The sequence below is a fragment of the Anser cygnoides genome, chromosome 14 (genome assembly GCF_040182565.1).
Source record: "Anser cygnoides isolate HZ-2024a breed goose chromosome 14, Taihu_goose_T2T_genome, whole genome shotgun sequence".
Classification (NCBI taxonomy): domain Eukaryota; kingdom Metazoa; phylum Chordata; class Aves; order Anseriformes; family Anatidae; genus Anser; species Anser cygnoides.
The window spans coordinates 5,630,247-5,647,037 of NC_089886.1; the positions used below are offsets into that span (position 1 = coordinate 5,630,247).

The 16,791-nt window shown below is 46.9% G+C and overlaps 2 protein-coding genes across 11 annotated transcripts; one reads left to right on the forward strand and one right to left on the reverse strand.

Annotated features, from left to right (window-relative positions):
* Positions 1-94: 94 nt before the first annotated feature.
* Positions 95-16,532, reverse strand: HNRNPH1 (heterogeneous nuclear ribonucleoprotein H1). 9 transcript variants are annotated; one of them, XM_067005524.1, is made up of 15 exons: positions 16,253-16,530; positions 8,849-8,908; positions 8,161-8,255; positions 7,803-7,940; positions 6,898-7,053; positions 6,562-6,705; positions 4,930-5,068; positions 3,744-3,922; positions 3,455-3,526; positions 3,242-3,381; positions 2,937-3,072; positions 2,704-2,787; positions 2,527-2,577; positions 1,383-1,475; positions 95-880 (listed from the first exon to the last, which is right to left on the reverse strand). In XM_067005524.1, exons 3-15 carry the CDS (start codon positions 8,162-8,164, stop codon positions 756-758), a joined length of 1,461 nt encoding a protein of 486 aa, XP_066861625.1. In that variant the 5' UTR covers positions 8,165-8,255; positions 8,849-8,908; positions 16,253-16,530; the 3' UTR covers positions 95-755. The 9 variants fall into 9 exon arrangements, with proteins under 9 accessions (XP_066861625.1, XP_066861619.1, XP_066861618.1 ...); XM_067005518.1 differs by lacking the exon at positions 8,161-8,255 and having other exon boundaries at positions 3,242-3,354; XM_067005517.1 differs by lacking the exon at positions 8,161-8,255 and having other exon boundaries at positions 3,242-3,375.
* On the forward strand, positions 8,905-15,558 carry LOC106032673 (deoxycytidine kinase 2). Of its 2 annotated transcripts, XM_013175724.3 has the most exons (7): positions 8,906-9,871; positions 10,735-10,850; positions 11,240-11,433; positions 11,515-11,662; positions 12,287-12,402; positions 13,838-13,937; positions 15,277-15,558. In XM_013175724.3, exons 1-7 carry the CDS (start codon positions 9,511-9,513, stop codon positions 15,298-15,300), a joined length of 1,059 nt encoding a protein of 352 aa, XP_013031178.3. In that variant the 5' UTR covers positions 8,906-9,510; the 3' UTR covers positions 15,301-15,558. The 2 variants fall into 2 exon arrangements, with proteins under 2 accessions (XP_066861626.1, XP_013031178.3); XM_067005525.1 differs by lacking the exon at positions 15,277-15,558 and having other exon boundaries at positions 8,905-9,871; positions 13,838-15,245.
* Positions 16,533-16,791: the final 259 nt, after the last annotated feature.

Sequence of the window (16,791 nt, forward strand, 5' to 3'; positions counted from 1 at the left end):
TGTTAAGAGTACTGTGATCACTGACACCACAGAAGCACAGTCACGCTTCTGTATCTATCTATACCACAGAAGCTGAAGTTCAAGAAGAAATGAGTTCCAGTTTTTAAAAGGAAGATTTATTTAACAAGTTTCACTTAGCGCAATACACCTAAAAAGGAAATCACAATACAATGAAAGATTAAATCAAGGCCTCAGAATTTTATACGAACACCAAGACCAAAATCCTAAAGTAGCCGTATTGCGTCTCAACACGTTTCCCCCATTAACTTAAAAAAAAGCTTTAACGTGCCTTACAGGATATTAAAAGAAATAAACTAGAACTAACATGCCAAATGTTCACTTTGAATTTCAGACACAGCTCCTATATTGTTTCTTTACAAAAAAGCATGTTTTTTTCAACATGTATTCAAAACAGTGTTGGATGTAATATGGTATAAGAGCAACATTTAACATAATTCAAACAGCTTTAACCTAAATACGCTTACTGCTTAAATACACTCCTACAACAAAACTAACTTGAGAAACGCTCAAAATTGTTTAACAGTTATAGTCTTTGCTCAACTTGGTTATTACATCCTAGATGAATGTTCATTTCTGTATGTTCAAAAAATACTGAACCTGAAAGGTTTTAAAATAACAATCCTGATTTCACTTACAGTAAAGCATAAATCACAAGCTTGTATTGCAAAACTGTTAAACTTAGTTTTTTGTTTTTTTGTTTTTTAAAAAAGATTTGACCAAAAGTCAGCAATTGGTTACATTCCCCAGCCGCCACTCATGTTGGACATGTTCGACATTCCACCCATGCCGTTCACTCCCATGGACGCACGGTTCCCGCTGCTGTAGTAACTGCTGTTCATGGCGCCCTGACTTCCCGGGTCTAGGGTACAAAAAAGAGGAGCAAATTAGCAGCCCGTTCACACATACACGATAGATCATCCCTCTTCTTGCTGGGCCTCCTTGGAAATACTTTCTACCTTGCCAAATACTGTAAATTGTCAGTTTACAGCTCCATATCCTAAGTCAGATGTAGCATTTGTTCTATTATCCACCTGTTTCTGGAGACTACCCATCCTCCCTGCCCCACCCCTTCATTATGGTGCATTTATACCAGGTTAAGTCTCCAGCCTCCATACTGGAAATTAAGAAGTGATCAATGGCAGTCTGGAGGTTGGTATTTCCTACCCATCTGATTAATTTAGCAAGCTTCCCACTCTCTCCCCCCCAGCAACAAATTCCTGCTTTATTTCCCTCTACTTCTCAGTCTCAGGTCTCGTGCCACCCCATTTGTACAGTTACCCTTCAACACACCGAGACCTTATAACATGCTAAGCCACAGCAGACTTGGCCCACCTAAAAAAACACCGAATAAATGCTCTTACCGTATCCACTCATGCTGCTTTGGCCACCATATCCGCCTCCGTAACCCCCACTCAACTGCTGGTTAGCTGGGCCACCATAACTGGATTGGCTTCCTTTTAAGTTAAGGATACGAACATTAAATACCCGCCTCTAAGAAAGTCTTCCCACTATTGACAATTCCACCCTTTAACTGCTCTGTTCTGGAGATGCTCACTCTCTAGCCTACTTCATTTTCTTCCAAAGGTAGCAAAGCTCAAAGCTTTGAACACGTTTTTAGAAGCTTTCCTAAATCAAACAGGAACTTGCAAGAACCACAGCACGAGCTTGGGGTTCTCAAGCACAGCAGGAGGATTTACTTTTGCACTTCCTATTGCCTGACTATGGATAACGGGACTGATCTGCCGTACAATACACCCCCCAAGAGACTAAGCGTACCCAGCTTCACAGGAGACCACCTGCCCATGGCAGCACCCACCCCTTTAGGAGACAGGCCCCAGGCAGAGGCCTCCTGTTCCACACTGTTCTTCCAGCACAGCTGCGCTGTGCCACAGCAGGCAGGAGGCCTCCCTCCCCTTTAGCTGACTAACCACAGCTCTTCACCTATTACTTTACTCCCACAGAACCTTTCTGTAGTTAAAAACAATCAGCATTACTTTAATCATTTTGTAATCAACATACCACAATAGCAGCAGGATGTCCACACACATACCACACCTCCCGCCTCCCCTCCCACCCTCAAAAGAAACCCCAAAACACCAACCACCACCTTAAGGTCTAAGAAACCAGGAAGTAAGGTATCAGGAAGGGTATCTGCTTTAGAGTCAAGCCACTTAGGATTTGTGCTGCCAATGCACATTTTAGACTCTGAAACAGTTCTGGAGTTCACTAGAGCAATTCACTTTTCCCGAATTTGAAAAAGGTTTTCCTGCACCAAGACCAAGCTTGAATGGCAGATCACGCTCAACAGATACACCTTCCATCACCTAACTGTATTTGTCTCATAAAAAAAACAAACGGGGAGGGAAGATGGAATAAATAGGACAGGTATTTCCCATTACACCGCACTCCCAGGAGCCACTCATCCCATCACGCACACTCACATTCAGCACCACAGTTTATTCAACCTATTAATAGTTCAAATGTATTCCCAAAAGGTTTATATACCTGGCAATGTGCTAGTGTTCCAATCTTGAACTACCCCTTCCGATTCCTTGACTGTGTGATTAAGACAGAATGTTGAATTTCAGTTTTTATGCCAGGCATAGAATAAGCAGGAGCTGTACAAAATTAGCCAGCTTCGTTAAACATGAAGTGCTTTTTAGGAAGTGCAGTTACACATACCCATTGCTCCCATCATTTGACTGCCATAGGCACCACCACTTCCTCCTGCTGTAGAATTCAAGAAGAGTTCTACGTATCTGTGTTCTGGAAGAAAAAATAGTTTGCATGAGAGCATTTCACACCAAACTCACTGCAAGGCTGCAACAGAACGCCTGGCATTCCACCTGCAGCAGACAGCGCACTGCAGTCCTGCGCCTTCCCCAGAGCCACGCACTCCCAACAGCCGTACTTACGCATATTTGCTTTGTCTTTGGACATTGCGGCCACTGCGTCCTCATGAGTAGCGAATTCAACGTCTGCCTCTCCAGTCACTCTGCCATCTGGTCCAATTTCAATGTGTACTCTTACAGGGTTCAGAGGTGAGAAGAACTACATACAAAATATGCAGAGATTAAAACGCACCAATATAGCGCAATTCGGTTCTACAGCAAGCTGTTCTCTCAAAAGGAACACTTGCTAACAGCAGCACAGTTAACGCTTCCAGTAATGATCACAGCATCTTAAGCTAAGCTAAGAGAACGGCAGATCTGGAACTCACGTTGTAGATGTCGTTCTCCGTCGCTCTGTAAGGCAGACCTCTCATGTGGACACAGTGGCCAGTCGTGCTCTGGAAGGTGGACGTCCCGTCGCCGTATCTGTGGTCCGACATTCCTGCAGAGAAGAGAGTCCATTCTAGGTCTTTCAGATGTATTTAAGTTTCTGTTCTATATGTATTGAAAGTTAGTTACTATTCCTATTAGAGATCCCTTACCTCTTCCAAATCTATCAGAACCAAAACCATAGCCATCGTTATACCCATTGTAGTCATCGTAACCTCCATAACCTATGGATAGATCGGACAACATGTTTATTTTAACTGCAGAAAGATCCACACGTATATATAAACACACGGCACAGAACAGGTCAGGAAGTTCCGTTTCTTACAGGAGAAATAAACCAAGCACATCTACCAACCAGCGGTTACAGAGCACGGAAGACAATCACCCCAAGTGGTGCTGCTTCTCAGCTGAGCAGCTCCCTCTTGGGCTTCATATACTTACCTCCTCCGTAAGCTCCACGCCTCATTCTTTCCAAGCCACTTCCTCTACCAAGACTGTTATATCCCCGCGTCAGACCAGGTCTGTCGTAAGGACCTGGTCTCTGCATTGCCATCAGCTTGCGTGGAGGGTCATAGTGAGTGCGCACCTCTGCTCGGCTACTCTTGAAGATCTCAATGTACCTGAAATTTGTTTCCACAGGAAGTAGTCAGTCGTAAATTCCTTCCACAACAGACCTCACAATTTTACATTTTTACAAGACATTTAGTCATAGCCTTGAAACTGGCGGCAGATTTTAAGCCAGATTTCTTTACATTATGTAGGCAATGACATACTACTAAAACCACTACTTTACTTTCAAATTAGTGTCTTTTCAAGAAATTACGATTACTGAAGGGTTTAAATGCTCCTCATACATCACAGTAGCCCAACCTTAAGGGTGGGGGAGCAAGACTGATTCCCCACCCCCCTCCCCCAAATTTAAGGTGTTAGTCAAAAATGTAGGAGGGACCAACGTCCACTCAACTCAGCACTGTTTTGCTCATGTGGCAATATAAACAGAGGGTTAAAAACCCAGCCTCCACCAAGATTTTAACCCATCAGGATGCTACAAAAAGCTCTGCATGTGCTAATGAACCCAGCCTATGCTTCAGTGATTCAGCGTAGGCAAGAAGTGCATGCTTCAATGAAAAATAGTCACAAGTAAAATAGAATAAAAACCCTTTGTGACAATTTCTTGAAAGCTATGCTTATTACATTGAAGATTAATAAATACAGTAAGAAAATTTGTTACATTTCAACTTATAAAACAAGTTTAGAAATTATCACATTTTCTTATGGTAATAAGAGTACTGTGCATGTCTTTAGAGCTAAAGGCATAATTGGTGCTATTTGAGAAGTTAAAGCCATAGTCTCTCAACTTTGTTGCTTTCAAGCTATCAGTTTTACATTCCTCCAGTATTACCGTGTTTTCAAAGCATGGTTAAGCTTAGCCCAGTTTTATCCTTGGTTTTGGACCAATTTAGACAGCCTGTGCCGTATGTACAGTAGTAATACCTTGAACTTGTGACCACGTTTGAGACCGATATCCCAATAGAAATAGCATTTTTAACACTTTCAGAAGAGAGAATATGGATTTAATTGTTTACCATAAGAAAAGTGACATATCCAACCAACCATCCATCCCCACCTGTGCCCTATTCTTTCCTTGTGTTTCTTTAGAGCCTTTTCAGCTATTTCCTGTGAAGCAAACTGCACGAAGGCCTCCCCCGTACTCCTCCCCTGGAAGTCCACCGGCAATGTTATCCCATTTGGCACGATTTCCAACCCTTCAACCCAAGGACAAATAACCCCAGTAGGGGGCAATATTAACATCACAAGCCCAGTCATGAGTTTTTCTTATAGCTTTAAATACACCAGAATTTTAATATTTGTAAGCGAATGGTATGCTGATTCTAGAACACTAGAAGAAAAAGCATGTCAACAAAAGAAATCCACGATCGCATACCATTCAGATTATGTTCTTAACCCACCCTGCAGAGCACAGCCAAGTTCTGAGTGTCAAGTACAACTCCTCAGATAGGGCATCTAATGCAGGGTGCATTAAGAAGTTTACAGCTATTTAAAACCTCTTCAATTCTGTGAAAGTATTTAAGACGAACTTTTAAATGTAACAGATTCAAACACAGCAAGTTAAACAACTTCACATTTAACAAGTATTTTTTACTAGAAGTCAGGTTAAATAGTCTTATGCAAATATTAAGTTCCAGTATTATTTTTATCCTTAAATAAAAATAATGAATTTCAAAAAGTATTAGCTTATGAACAGAAGAGGTACATTTTGTATATTAAGCACAGTAACAGCATTTAAAAGTTTATACCACTTAGCCATATAAAAAAACAACTTAAAACGCACACGCTTTGGAATTGCTCTTGTTCACATTATTACTGATTCAGAATACACAAAAAACTTCTGAATTTGTAAGGCTATCAATATTTCTAAAAATTTAATAAAAACAATAAGCTCAATCATATCTAAAAGGCTTGTTAAGGCAAAACATTCTAGCCAGTTTTAACAGTTCGATAATTACTACCTCAAAAATACTGACATGTTCAATCCTAGGTAATTGAACAGATTTTATCCTTAGCATTTATAATAGCATTCCAACTGGTAAAAATGAACATACAACAGCTGCAAGAAAGTGAGAATTAAGGGTCAACACAAGACATTATCTCTTCCATCCATAAAGACTAAGCTATACTACATCAAGGGGTTTTTTTCCCCTGGGAAGTGGGGAGGGGGGAAAATCCATACTTGGGTGGAGTTCAGCAAGATGTTTTTTCCCCCTGGGGTATTACTCCCTACTAACTGTTTAAATATAAATAAAGAAATCATGGGCACGATATATTGTCTTCCTCATCCTGCTCATTACACTGGGCCCAGCACTAATGGCATTCTATATCCTTCACATAAGATGAAATTAGCAGCGTGAACTAGCTAAGACTGGGTAGAAAGATCCTCCTACTTGGTCACTTATTAGAAAACAAAAGTTTTCTGCTTACTTACACTTAACCTTACTTGCAACAGTATGCCGCACTAAAGTATAAATTAGGACAGCTTTTGGAGACTTCCTCGTTTATTTAGTAAGAGAATACTTAATAAATTCATCTCTTGAGCCCATATAACTAATGGAGAAATACTTATTTACTTTTATTACACATCATTGTACTGTTAAAATACTACCGGGCGGTGTGGTTTTGGGGGGTTTGTTTTTTAAGTATAGACCAATAGCGCTACAGCTAGTACTTTTACCCCACATACCTGAAAAAAACTGTACAATTTCTTCTTTACTACAGCCAAATGGGAGTCCTCTAAGACGTACAAAACCATCATTAGCCGTATCAGGGCTGTTGGGACCAGTATGCTTCAGAACCCAATCCATTTCAACGTTGTTTGACTTGAAAACTGTAAAAGGCACTTAGAATTAATGCATTCTGGAATGCTCAACAGTTTTAAAAGTCATTTGCCTTGAAACTAGTCAATTTATGATACGCAAGTCCGTTTGTCCTTTCACATGCATTTTAAAGACAAAACAACAGTTAACAAAAAACCCATCAAGTACAAATACATCTAGTCAGTTACTAGACCAAATCAAACCTTCAACATATCTGTGTCCCATTGTTTCTCTGTCCTTTTTCAGTGCCAGTTTCACATCCTCTTCTGATTCAAGCTCAGCAAATGCTTCTCCACTTGGTCTGCCCTCCCTTGTGTAGATGAAACGGATACCTAAAGCCCCGTTCAGAATTTTGCAGTCTGAAAAAAAAAAGAAACAGGAATTGATTTAATTTTTAGAGGGACATGATGGCTTTAAAAGTTTCAGATAACCTAAAAGGAAAAAAATTACTTCTACAAGACAAAGATAGCGTACTTGTTACAAGTTTATTGGTCCTTGTCTGGAAGATAAAGGCCTGGCTAAAATGAACTTATCCTTCTCTTCAAGTCTGTTATTAGGAAAACATTAGGGATAAATAAAAATCAGCTATTTTTAAAGCTTTACTGCCTCAAGTCAAGTGTTCTTCTTTTGATCATAGGTGACTTAAGACTTTCTGATCAGGATGAAGCACGACAAATAGTAAAAATCAAGTGCAGGCATAATGAACTAAATCAGGACCAAATCCCTTTTACCAAATTCCTGAAATAGCAAACCTATTACAGCAGCATCAAGAATTAAATTGATTTAATTAAGCCTGAAACAAGAGTTTTGAAATTTTCCTTCAAATGAAGGCTTCGTTCTTCTACCTGCTCAAGAACAGAAGGCAGTTGTGGCTGTTCCAGCAACACGCAGCTGCAGCTACTTGTGTCCTGTCCCAACTAACTGAAGCATGGCTGTCCGCACTGCATTCTAGCTAGGGCACTTGTTTCTTTACAAACTTCACTGGATACTGGAATTACACCAAAACTTCTGTTACTACTCATTGCAATATTCCTGCTGCTACCGCTTCCCCTGAAAGAACCGCAAGGAGCCCCTGTCCCCAGCCCCCCACTCCCTCGGTTCCACTTACCAGAGAAAAACCTCTGCACCTCCTCAGTGGAGCAGGACCAGGGCAGCCCCCTCACTTTCACCACGTATCCCTCACTGCTCTCCGTGTTCAGCATCACATTGGAGGTCAGGTTGGGCTCCGCCTCGGTTTCTGTGGTAGCTGGAGAAAACCAAAGCAGGCTCCTTGAGACGATGCTGCGGGGCACGGCTGCCGCCCACACCCCCTCCGAGCGCCCGGTGGCCCCCCCCCCAGGCCCGCCCGCCCCCGAGCCTCCTCTACCTCGGACCGCTGCCCGCCTCACACACACGGAGCCGCTCCCGCCCGGCGCACGCCTGGCCCACCCGCCCGGCCCGCGCCCAGCCCCCGTCCCCGCACGCACACATGGTGGGGCTCCGCACTGGTTCTAGGGCTCCGAGCCTGATCCGCTGTCCGGAGAGCGCCTAGTCCCGGTCAGGCGGCAGCAAGCGGGCGAGCCTGTGGCGAGAGCGCGCTAGGAAATGGCGGCGGGTGCTCCCGCTTCCGCTAGGCCGGCCCTTCCGTCGCACAAAGCGCCCCGGCCCGGCCCCACGCGCCGCCCGACAGCCCCCGGCGGGGCGGCGCTGCGCTCCTGCCCGGCTCGGGGCCCCGGGGGGCGGCGGCGGAGCGGGGGCTGCGGGCCCCGCCGCGTGCCTGGGGACTGGGGCGCGGAGCGCATGCGCGCCGCCGCCCGGAGGGCCTCTGCCCCCCTCCCCGCGGGCCCCTCCTGCGCATGCTCAGTAGCGCCACCGCGCCGGGCCGCGCACCCCTACGCACACCTTCCCCGCGCCGCTCCCGCCAGGTTGCGCATGCGTCCTCGCTAGGCTACGCTTCCCCCCCCCTCCACCCGCCCGCCCGCCCCCCCCTCCGTCCCCGGTGGGTTGTGCGCATGCGTCGCCTGCCTCCTGCGCTGAACAAAGCCGAGGCGCTGCCTCCCGCGCCGAGCCGCCGCGCATGCGCCTCAGAGCGGCGCGGGCCGCGCGGCGCTTCCCGCCCCCCGCAGCAACGGGCACGTCTGGCTGCACGAGAGGCGTGCGGGAACCAGCACTTACCAGCTTCAAATGCTGACGCTACCCCGCGTGAAACAATCTGCTCGCTTCGGTCACTGAAGCCTGGTGTGTTTGTAGGAGATGGGGGAAAGAAGAGACACGGGTCACAATTATCATAACGAAAAGGAAACTAGAACTCCCTCCCATCTCCTCCAAACACACCGGACCGAGCTCGGTCTCGCCCTGAACCTCCCTGGCACGGAGACGAGCAGTTACCGGTTGTAACCAGCGGCACAGCCTCTGGCAGCGGCACCCAGACGTGTTAGCCAAGCTTCCTCAGCCCCTTTCCTTACACCACCAGGACCAAGCAGTTCACACCTCAATCAGTGCCCCCAGAGGTAACAGAGCGCCCATGCCAGGAGTTAAAGTGGACTCTGAAGCCCCGGGCATGCCAACGCTGCTGCTGGAATTGGAGCTGCGAGGCAGGGCTGCTCCCAAGGGCACCCGCATATATTTCATTCATGCATGCTTCCTTTCCAGTCAATAACAAAATTAACATACAGCTTTAGGTTGAGATGTTTCACTGACTACAAATCTGCATTGCCTCGTATTTCTGTAACTATGTAAAACATTTAATTTATCGGATCACAATTCAGACTACAAAAAGCAGGAGACTTTTTGGGAAAAAAAATTGCTCCGGAGTTGAGGTCTGGAACACAAGCAACATGGGGGAACTCACTGAAGCTGATGCAAATCAGACCAGCAAGTCAAGCAGCAACTTCCTGAAGGAAGCCACTCTTAAAATTTCCCTCGCACAACACCCATTTCAAAAAAGCCCTGCAGCAGAGGCTGGGCGGAGGCAGGAGCGGGGGGGAGCAGGCAGAGGCTGCGCGGGAGGCAGCAGGAGGCAGCCCTCCCCTCCCGCCCACCGCTTGGCGGGAGACTTAAAGCAGGCAGGAGCAGCCAGCTGCCCTCAGCGCCCCGCCATGTCCACCCCTGCCAAGCGGCGCTGCTGCGGCCCCAGCAGCTCCCTCGACTCCAGCTTCCAGAAGCGCCTCAAGAAGATTTCCATCGAGGGGAACATCGGTGAGCGCGGCGGCGGAGGGGGGCGGGATGCGGGGCTCCGGCCTCAGGACAGGGGAGCCCTGAGGGGATGATCTGAAGGGGGGAAAGGGGAAATCCTCCTCCAGCCCCACTGACCCCGCGGGATGGCGGCTGTATCCCGACAAAGGCACCAGCCCCAACGGGTGGCCACCCGCTGCCACCTGGCCATGCCCCCTCTCCCCTCAGGACACTCAAGAACTGGCGCCGGGGCAGGACCCCGCCGTCCCCAGCAGCCTCCCTGACCAAGGACAGGCCGGTGGCCATTACAGCGGGGACACGGAGTCCCCGCAGACGGCCAACCACCGGGGACTGGGCACCGGGCACGGAGCCAGCCCGCCTCCTCCCCCCCCCCCCCCCCCCCCCCCCGGCGGAGCTGCGGCTGCTGCCGGGACCAGCCGCGCGCTCCCGCTCGCCTCAGAACCCCCCGCGTGCACGCGCCCGTCCCGCCCGCGGCTCCTCGGGGAACGCGCGCCGCGCATGCGCGCCGCCTCCCCGCTCTCCCGCGGCCCGCCAACAATGCGGCGCCAGCCCCGCCCCGCGGGCAGCCTGCTCCTAAAATGGCGGCTCCACAGGCCCTGTCACGGCCCCGCCGCCGCCTCCTCCTCGCCCGGCCCCGCCACGGCCGCCTGGCGCCGCAGATTAGCGCCGTTTTCTCGGAAATCCGCTCGATTTCGCTGCGTCTGATCCTGCTCCGAGCGGCTTCCAAGCTGCAAGCACGCAGCTCGGCACCTCCACGCTGCCAAAAGGCAGCCCGCAGCCTCTTACACCTCCCAACTGCCGCTGAGGGTCAGTCAGCAAGACCACTCTCATCCACACCCTGAGTAAACTTCACAAATCTTTTGCAGCTGCAGGGAAGTCTACGTTTGTCAGGCTACTCGAGAAACACAGCGATGAGTGGGAGATAATCCCTGAACCTATTGCCAAGTGGTGCAACATTCAGACAGCTGAAGATGAGTATGAGGTAGGTGCACCGCACTTGGGAAGCATGAGATGGGCACATAAACTGAAGTGACTGGCCAAGGAACACGTCAAGATTCACCTAATTAGACACTCAAACTGCCACAGCCACTTGCAAGATACTATTCAATGCATCTGCCAAGTAGTCATCCCCCACTCCACAGGAATCAGTCTCAAAGCCAGTGGTAGACCTACTTTTAAAAAAAACTGTCAAAGACAGCTTTTCAGTTTAGAAAAATCTTGTTTCTGTGCCTAAGTCACTTCCTTTTTAGGAAGGATCACATACCAGAATTATGGATTAAGAAAAAGGAGTAAAAACTTGCAAATATACTGGGTATTAAGCCTTGTCCCCAAAATACACTGGTTATTAGGTCTTCTCTCTTGTATCCCTAGGAGCTTTCAACATCTCAGAAGAATGGAGGAAATCTACTTCAAATGCTGTATGATAAGCCCACAAGATGGGCTTACACTTTTCAGACTTATGCTTGCTTGAGCCGAGTAAGGGCACAATTAAAACCCATCTCAGCCAAATTATACGAAGCAGAACATCCAGTGCAATTTTTTGAGAGATCTGTGTACAGTGACAGGTAATTACTCTCACAATGCAACCAGTTTAAGGAGTTCAATTTTGTCATTCCTAGCATGACACTTCATGCCTTTCCTTGCAGATATGTGTTCGCTTCTAACCTGTTTGAATCTGGAAACATCAATGAAACAGAGTGGACTATCTATCAGGACTGGCACACTTGGCTTTTGAATCAGTATGAACCTGATATAGAACTGGATGGCATCATCTACCTCAGAACCACACCTCAGGTATACCCAAGTATATCCATGACATACTGCAATGACTACACTAGCATTTTGTTCTCCAGAAGTTACAGGAAGCCTACAGTAACTTCACATTGGATTCAGATCAAACTGAACACCCTCCTTTCTGAGCTGCTATTCTGATGCCAGCAAACGCTGTAGTTAACTAATATCTACCACTCAGTAAGCTTCTGCATAAGTAAGATTTTAGCAAGACTCAGTAAGACTTTCTGCATAAAGTTTCACTTCTAAACCACAGTATATGGGAAGGAAAATCTTTTAGTAAGAACTGACTTTTTTCTTAGCCAAGGATTAGAGTGCTCCCTGTCTAATACTTTTGACACTTCAATAGTTTCATCATAAGGACTGTCAGTTCTCTGCTTAATACTGGCATACTAAACATCCTCATACTCAGGTATCCAAAGCAAGTCACCCAGCAAAAAAAAAAAATGCTCTCTAGTTAAGGAATAACCTGTAGATACCCTCATGCATAATTGAGTATGTACTATTTGCCATCTTATTTTTTCATCTGTTAAGAGTTAATTCTTCTGATTTAAGGACCACTTGATCAATTTAGTTCATTTAGCCTTTTAACATGTTATTAATGTCCAGGCTTGCATTTTTTTTCAGAAATGCATGGAAAGGCTGCAGACAAGGGGAAGAGAAGAGGAACAAGGAATTGAGCTTGAGTATTTGGAAAACCTCCACTATAAACATGAAACATGGCTTTATGAAAGAACTCTGAGGTATGAACCCATTTTCCCTATACCACTAGAATAGCTTTGATCTGTTACCATAAAAGCAGCAGAACGCTGAAATCAAAAACTAGTGACTTATTCAAGTTTCAGCTTACAGGCAAGGCTCTTTTCTACCTCATGCTAAAGTTGATTAGGGGTAAAACAGATTTAAGTTTAGACTTACTCAGTAAGGAAGGAAGGACTTGCATTAAGCACTACCTTCAAGTAAAAAGCTACGGAGATTTAACTTTTCTCCAGAAAGGATTTCAATTTGGTAACAGAGTACACAGGAATATTGCAGAGTTGAGACTGGATTCAGTGGGCAACCACTTAAGTTACCTACTAAGCAGTTTGCAGTTCCAGTGTAAGGGAAGGCAGTGTCTCAGCTACCTTTAAACAAGGGTGATTTTGTTTCAACAATTATCAGAAAGGCTTCTGGTAGTTAGTATTATACACAAAACCCCCAGTCCATGACTAAGATCTCTGCGTACCTCCCTCCTCACTTTCCTGTTGACTCATTAGCTTTCCTCACGTAAGGATCTTCTGGATGTGAATGCAAACTTCGTATTCTCCCCTACAACAGCCTGAAATACTTTACTGAATGGAAAGCAGTAGGTTAAACATTTATTACTGACTGCTCCACTTGACATTAGCATATACAACAAAAGAACATCATTGAAGTGTTCAGGACATTCTTGGTAGGCAAGCATGTCTTTTCAGCTGAAATAAAAAACTCCTTCCAGCTGGAGTACTAACAGATTCAAAACAATTCCAGGAAAAGTATGTTAGATTGAACATCAGTCACATCTGCTTTCCTAAGTATAAATTTCATGTAGGATGACCTGAATGCTCAGGAGAAAAATGCACTGCAGTATTGTGGCATTCTGGGAACATTTACATTGTTTACTCATTCCAAACTCATGAGCAAACATTTCCTGTATTTTTAATAGGAACACTTGGGTTTGCAAAATAACATGTCCGAATGCTGTTCAGCACACTTACTGGACTTCAGAAATGCTTTTCAGACGTAGGAAGAGGAAATATGCAGTGGTTTAGGAGAACTAGAAATGAAAGCACCTAGTTGCACGGTTACTGCTCTCTTCTGCACCTAGCCTGTGGCCAAAATAGTCTTATCTTGCAGCCATTTTAAATACCTTTCTTGTAACCTGTTAAAAGATGCTATCCCCATCAAAGGGTGCTATAGAACTTCATCTTAGTACATGGATTAGCAGCTAACTACAATGGGTACGGGGGGGGGGGGGACACAGGGCAAGAGGCATTTTCCAGGAAATACTGGTTAAAGTAGGATAAGTCATCAACATCCCAGGTGCATGGGATAATGAGCAGTGCTGCACCCCTAAGATGTCTCAGAAAGCAATTAGATCATGCTAGTAAAAATAGCATTAAGTACTGTGCGTAAAACAATTTTGCTCTCTCATAACAGAGTTGACTTTGAGAACCTTAAAGAAATCCCCATTCTTGTTTTGGATGTTAATGAAGATTTTAAGAATGATAAGATTAAACAGGAGTACCTAATTGATGAGGTAAGTAAAAATGTTTCCTTGCATTTCCTTCTGCAGTAATAGCTCTAATTTACCAAATCTAAGCTCTTAAAATTCAACTACCAAACTGCAAATTTAGGAGTCGTGCAGTAGTAGTTTCGGGCTAGCAGTCAGTCTCTATCACATGGGTACAGGAGAGGCTTTTTTCTTTCCTCCACAAAACCATTTAATCCCACAACATTAACCTCAAGGTTGAAGCAGTTCACAGTAAAAACAGGTATTTTTCAAGAGGGGCAGTTGTGCGGGGAAAAACAGTGCACAGTAGCTGCACTGGAGTCAGACTGCTCTCTGCCAAGTCTGCACTGCCATGCGACTCATTAAATAGTTTACACAATAATACTCTCCGATTCATGTCAGCCATGTTGTCTTTAGAAAAATCCTAGTCAGCTTAGAGCTACTTATGCTCCTTCGCGTTCTAAGGATCTAGGCTCTTCCTGGACACCTGACAAACACCGAGATCATACGTAGTTCTAAACGCATGAAGTGAAACTGGTAAGTAGGGAAGGACGGCCATTAGAGGAAACAGTGATAGGTCATGAGACAAAATGGTGTTTGCCGATTCTGTGGGAAGCCAAAACTTGGGGCGGTAAATTCCCCAAATAAATCCTTCTGTTGTGTGCCCACTCCACAGCAAGAAAGTAACATGAAATACCAAATTCTTGGTCAAGAATGGGATATTAAGGAATTACTTCTACATCCAGTATCGTTCTCCCAAGTAATGTGGGTGGGGGCACGATGTTCAGTCAGAGAACTATGAGAGTATTTGCTGTGAAGTTTTATTCCTGTGGAAATGAGCAAACAGCAGCTCAGAGTTATGAGCTGCTACACACAGGTACAACCTTCCCTTTAACTTCACTTCACTGAAAGGCCACCACTCTTGTTTCCACTAAAACCCCTTCACCCAGCATATCAGAAGCCAGTTCTACTTTCAGCTTCGGGTGGGGGCTAAAGGGTACAGCACTATGCTGGAACTGTCTGGAAATTAAGCCGAAGATCTCATAGCAACTTCTTTCTAGGGAAAAGCTACTTAGTAAAGGCAAATCCATTTTCTTTAACGAAGTAGTATGCTGTAAAGCATTCCAAAAGCTACCTTTTAAGTACTCCCCATCTTGCTAATAAATTATTTAGGTTACTTAATTCTACCTAGTAACAACTATACTGAAGTGCATTTCAGATCATGAATATATACAGGCAGAACAGTACTGGAGACTGTACAGTAACAAATCCTTTGTTCCTAGGAAAGGGAAAACCCTAACAGGGTTTTTGTTTTGTTGTTTCCTTTTAAAATGCATCAAATATAATACAGGCTTTGTTTTCACAGGTCAAATCTTTCCTGACTTCGTAAAGAAGATGAGATTTGAGAGGAACATCAACTGCTCGATAAACAACAGTTAAGCCAGCGTTCTAAGACAATTTAAACTAGATGGTGAATTATCTTATATAAAAACGAGGGTTTTTTACGTATAAATCATGTATTTTTTTTGCTTGTCTGGACTGTGTGGTTTGATAGAATTTATAGTATAGTTTAAATGAACATACATGGGATGTTTTGATAATGTATTTCGAGTACATTCTCTGCTGTTTAATAAAGATTTTAAACTAACACGGGCTCATGACCGGCTTCAAGCACAGAGGAGTTAACCGGTTATCAGCGGCCGACAACCCAGTAAATATAGATAGCAGGCGCTGGGGCAGGGTTGTTTTGCAATAACTGGCATAGTTCACCATTTTAAGACGAGACTGTTATGGCGTCCAGCAGCCTTATTTTCAACTTCTGCTTTACCGAGCAGCCGCTTTCAACCCTTTTACCCTAAACAACGGGCGGCACTGCAGTCGCGAGCGTTACACCTGGAACAAACTGCAGTTTAACGGCATTTTCTTTACGGACCCCCCCCCGGAACCAACGGAACCCCACCGCCCCCCCAAACACACCCCCCCACACCCTCCCGCTTTCCCACGAACACGATCGCTGGGGGGGGGCACCTCCAAACCCCGATTCTCCCCCCCCAAAATCCTCAATCCACCCCCCCCCGGTGGCTGCTCCCCCCTAACTCCGCCACGCGGCCGGGGGGGGGTGAAAGGAAGGGGAGGGTGGACGGGGAGCGGCGCGCGCACGCCGGGCCCGCCCGCGCCCTGCCGCCCCCCGCAGGCGCCAACGCGGGGGCGCCGCGGCCCCGGATCGGGCGGGCCCCGCCGCCCCTCCCCCACCGCACGGCCGCCCCTCCCCCTCCTCCACACCGCCTGCCTTCCCCTTCCCTTCCCCTTCCTCCTCCTCCTCCCCACCCCCCCCCGCTTACCCAGCCCGGGGATCTCGCCCTCGGTCTCCTCAGTGTGACAGGGATCCATCTCGGCCGCGCCTTCCCACTAAGGGCCGGGACAAAAATAAAAAAAAAAATACGAGAGCCGCCCTGAGACAAAAAAAAAAAAAATCAACGGGCGTCGAGAAGCCGCTGCGGCGGTGTGGGACCGGGGCCTGCCGCCCTGTGCCGCTCCGCTCCCGCGGGGATGAGGCGCGATGCAGCCGCCGCCGGCCTGCCCGGGCCCCAACTGCCTGCTGGCTGCTCCTGCGCACGGCCGCGCACCGCCCTTAAATAGCCGCCGGCCGCGCTGCGCAGCGTCCTGACGTCACGCGCCGCGCGAGCCTGTCCCCCCCGCCGCCCGCCAGCCAATAGCGGCGCGACAAATGAAAGCAGCCAGTCAGGGCCGGCCGCCTGCTGGGGGGGGGGACAAAATGGCGGACGGGGGGGGGGGGGGCGGCGAGGGGAGGGGGGCAGTCTTGTAATGGCCGCCGCGGTGACGGCGGTGGGGGCTGCGGCCTCTGCGCGCTTCGTGCCCC

Coding starts and splice junctions, on each gene's coding strand:
- LOC106032673 (XM_067005525.1), top strand. CDS start 9,511: ATGGGGGAACTCACTGAAGCTGATGCAAATCAGACCAGCAAGTCAAGC. Junction 9,872..10,734: donor TTCCATCGAGGGGAACATCG/GTGAGCGCGGCG, acceptor AATCTTTTGCAG/CTGCAGGGAAGTCTACGTTT. Junction 12,403..13,837: donor CTTTATGAAAGAACTCTGAG/GTATGAACCCAT, acceptor CTCTCATAACAG/AGTTGACTTTGAGAACCTTA.
- HNRNPH1 (XM_067005516.1), bottom strand. CDS start 16,301: ATGGATCCCTGTCACACTGAGGAGACCGAGGGCGAGATCCCCGGGCTG. Junction 6,706..6,897: donor GGGACACAGATATGTTGAAG/GTTTGATTTGGT, acceptor TGCCTTTTACAG/TTTTCAAGTCAAACAACGTT. Junction 5,069..6,561: donor AATTGTACAGTTTTTTTCAG/GTATGTGGGGTA, acceptor CTTGGGTTGAAG/GGTTGGAAATCGTGCCAAAT.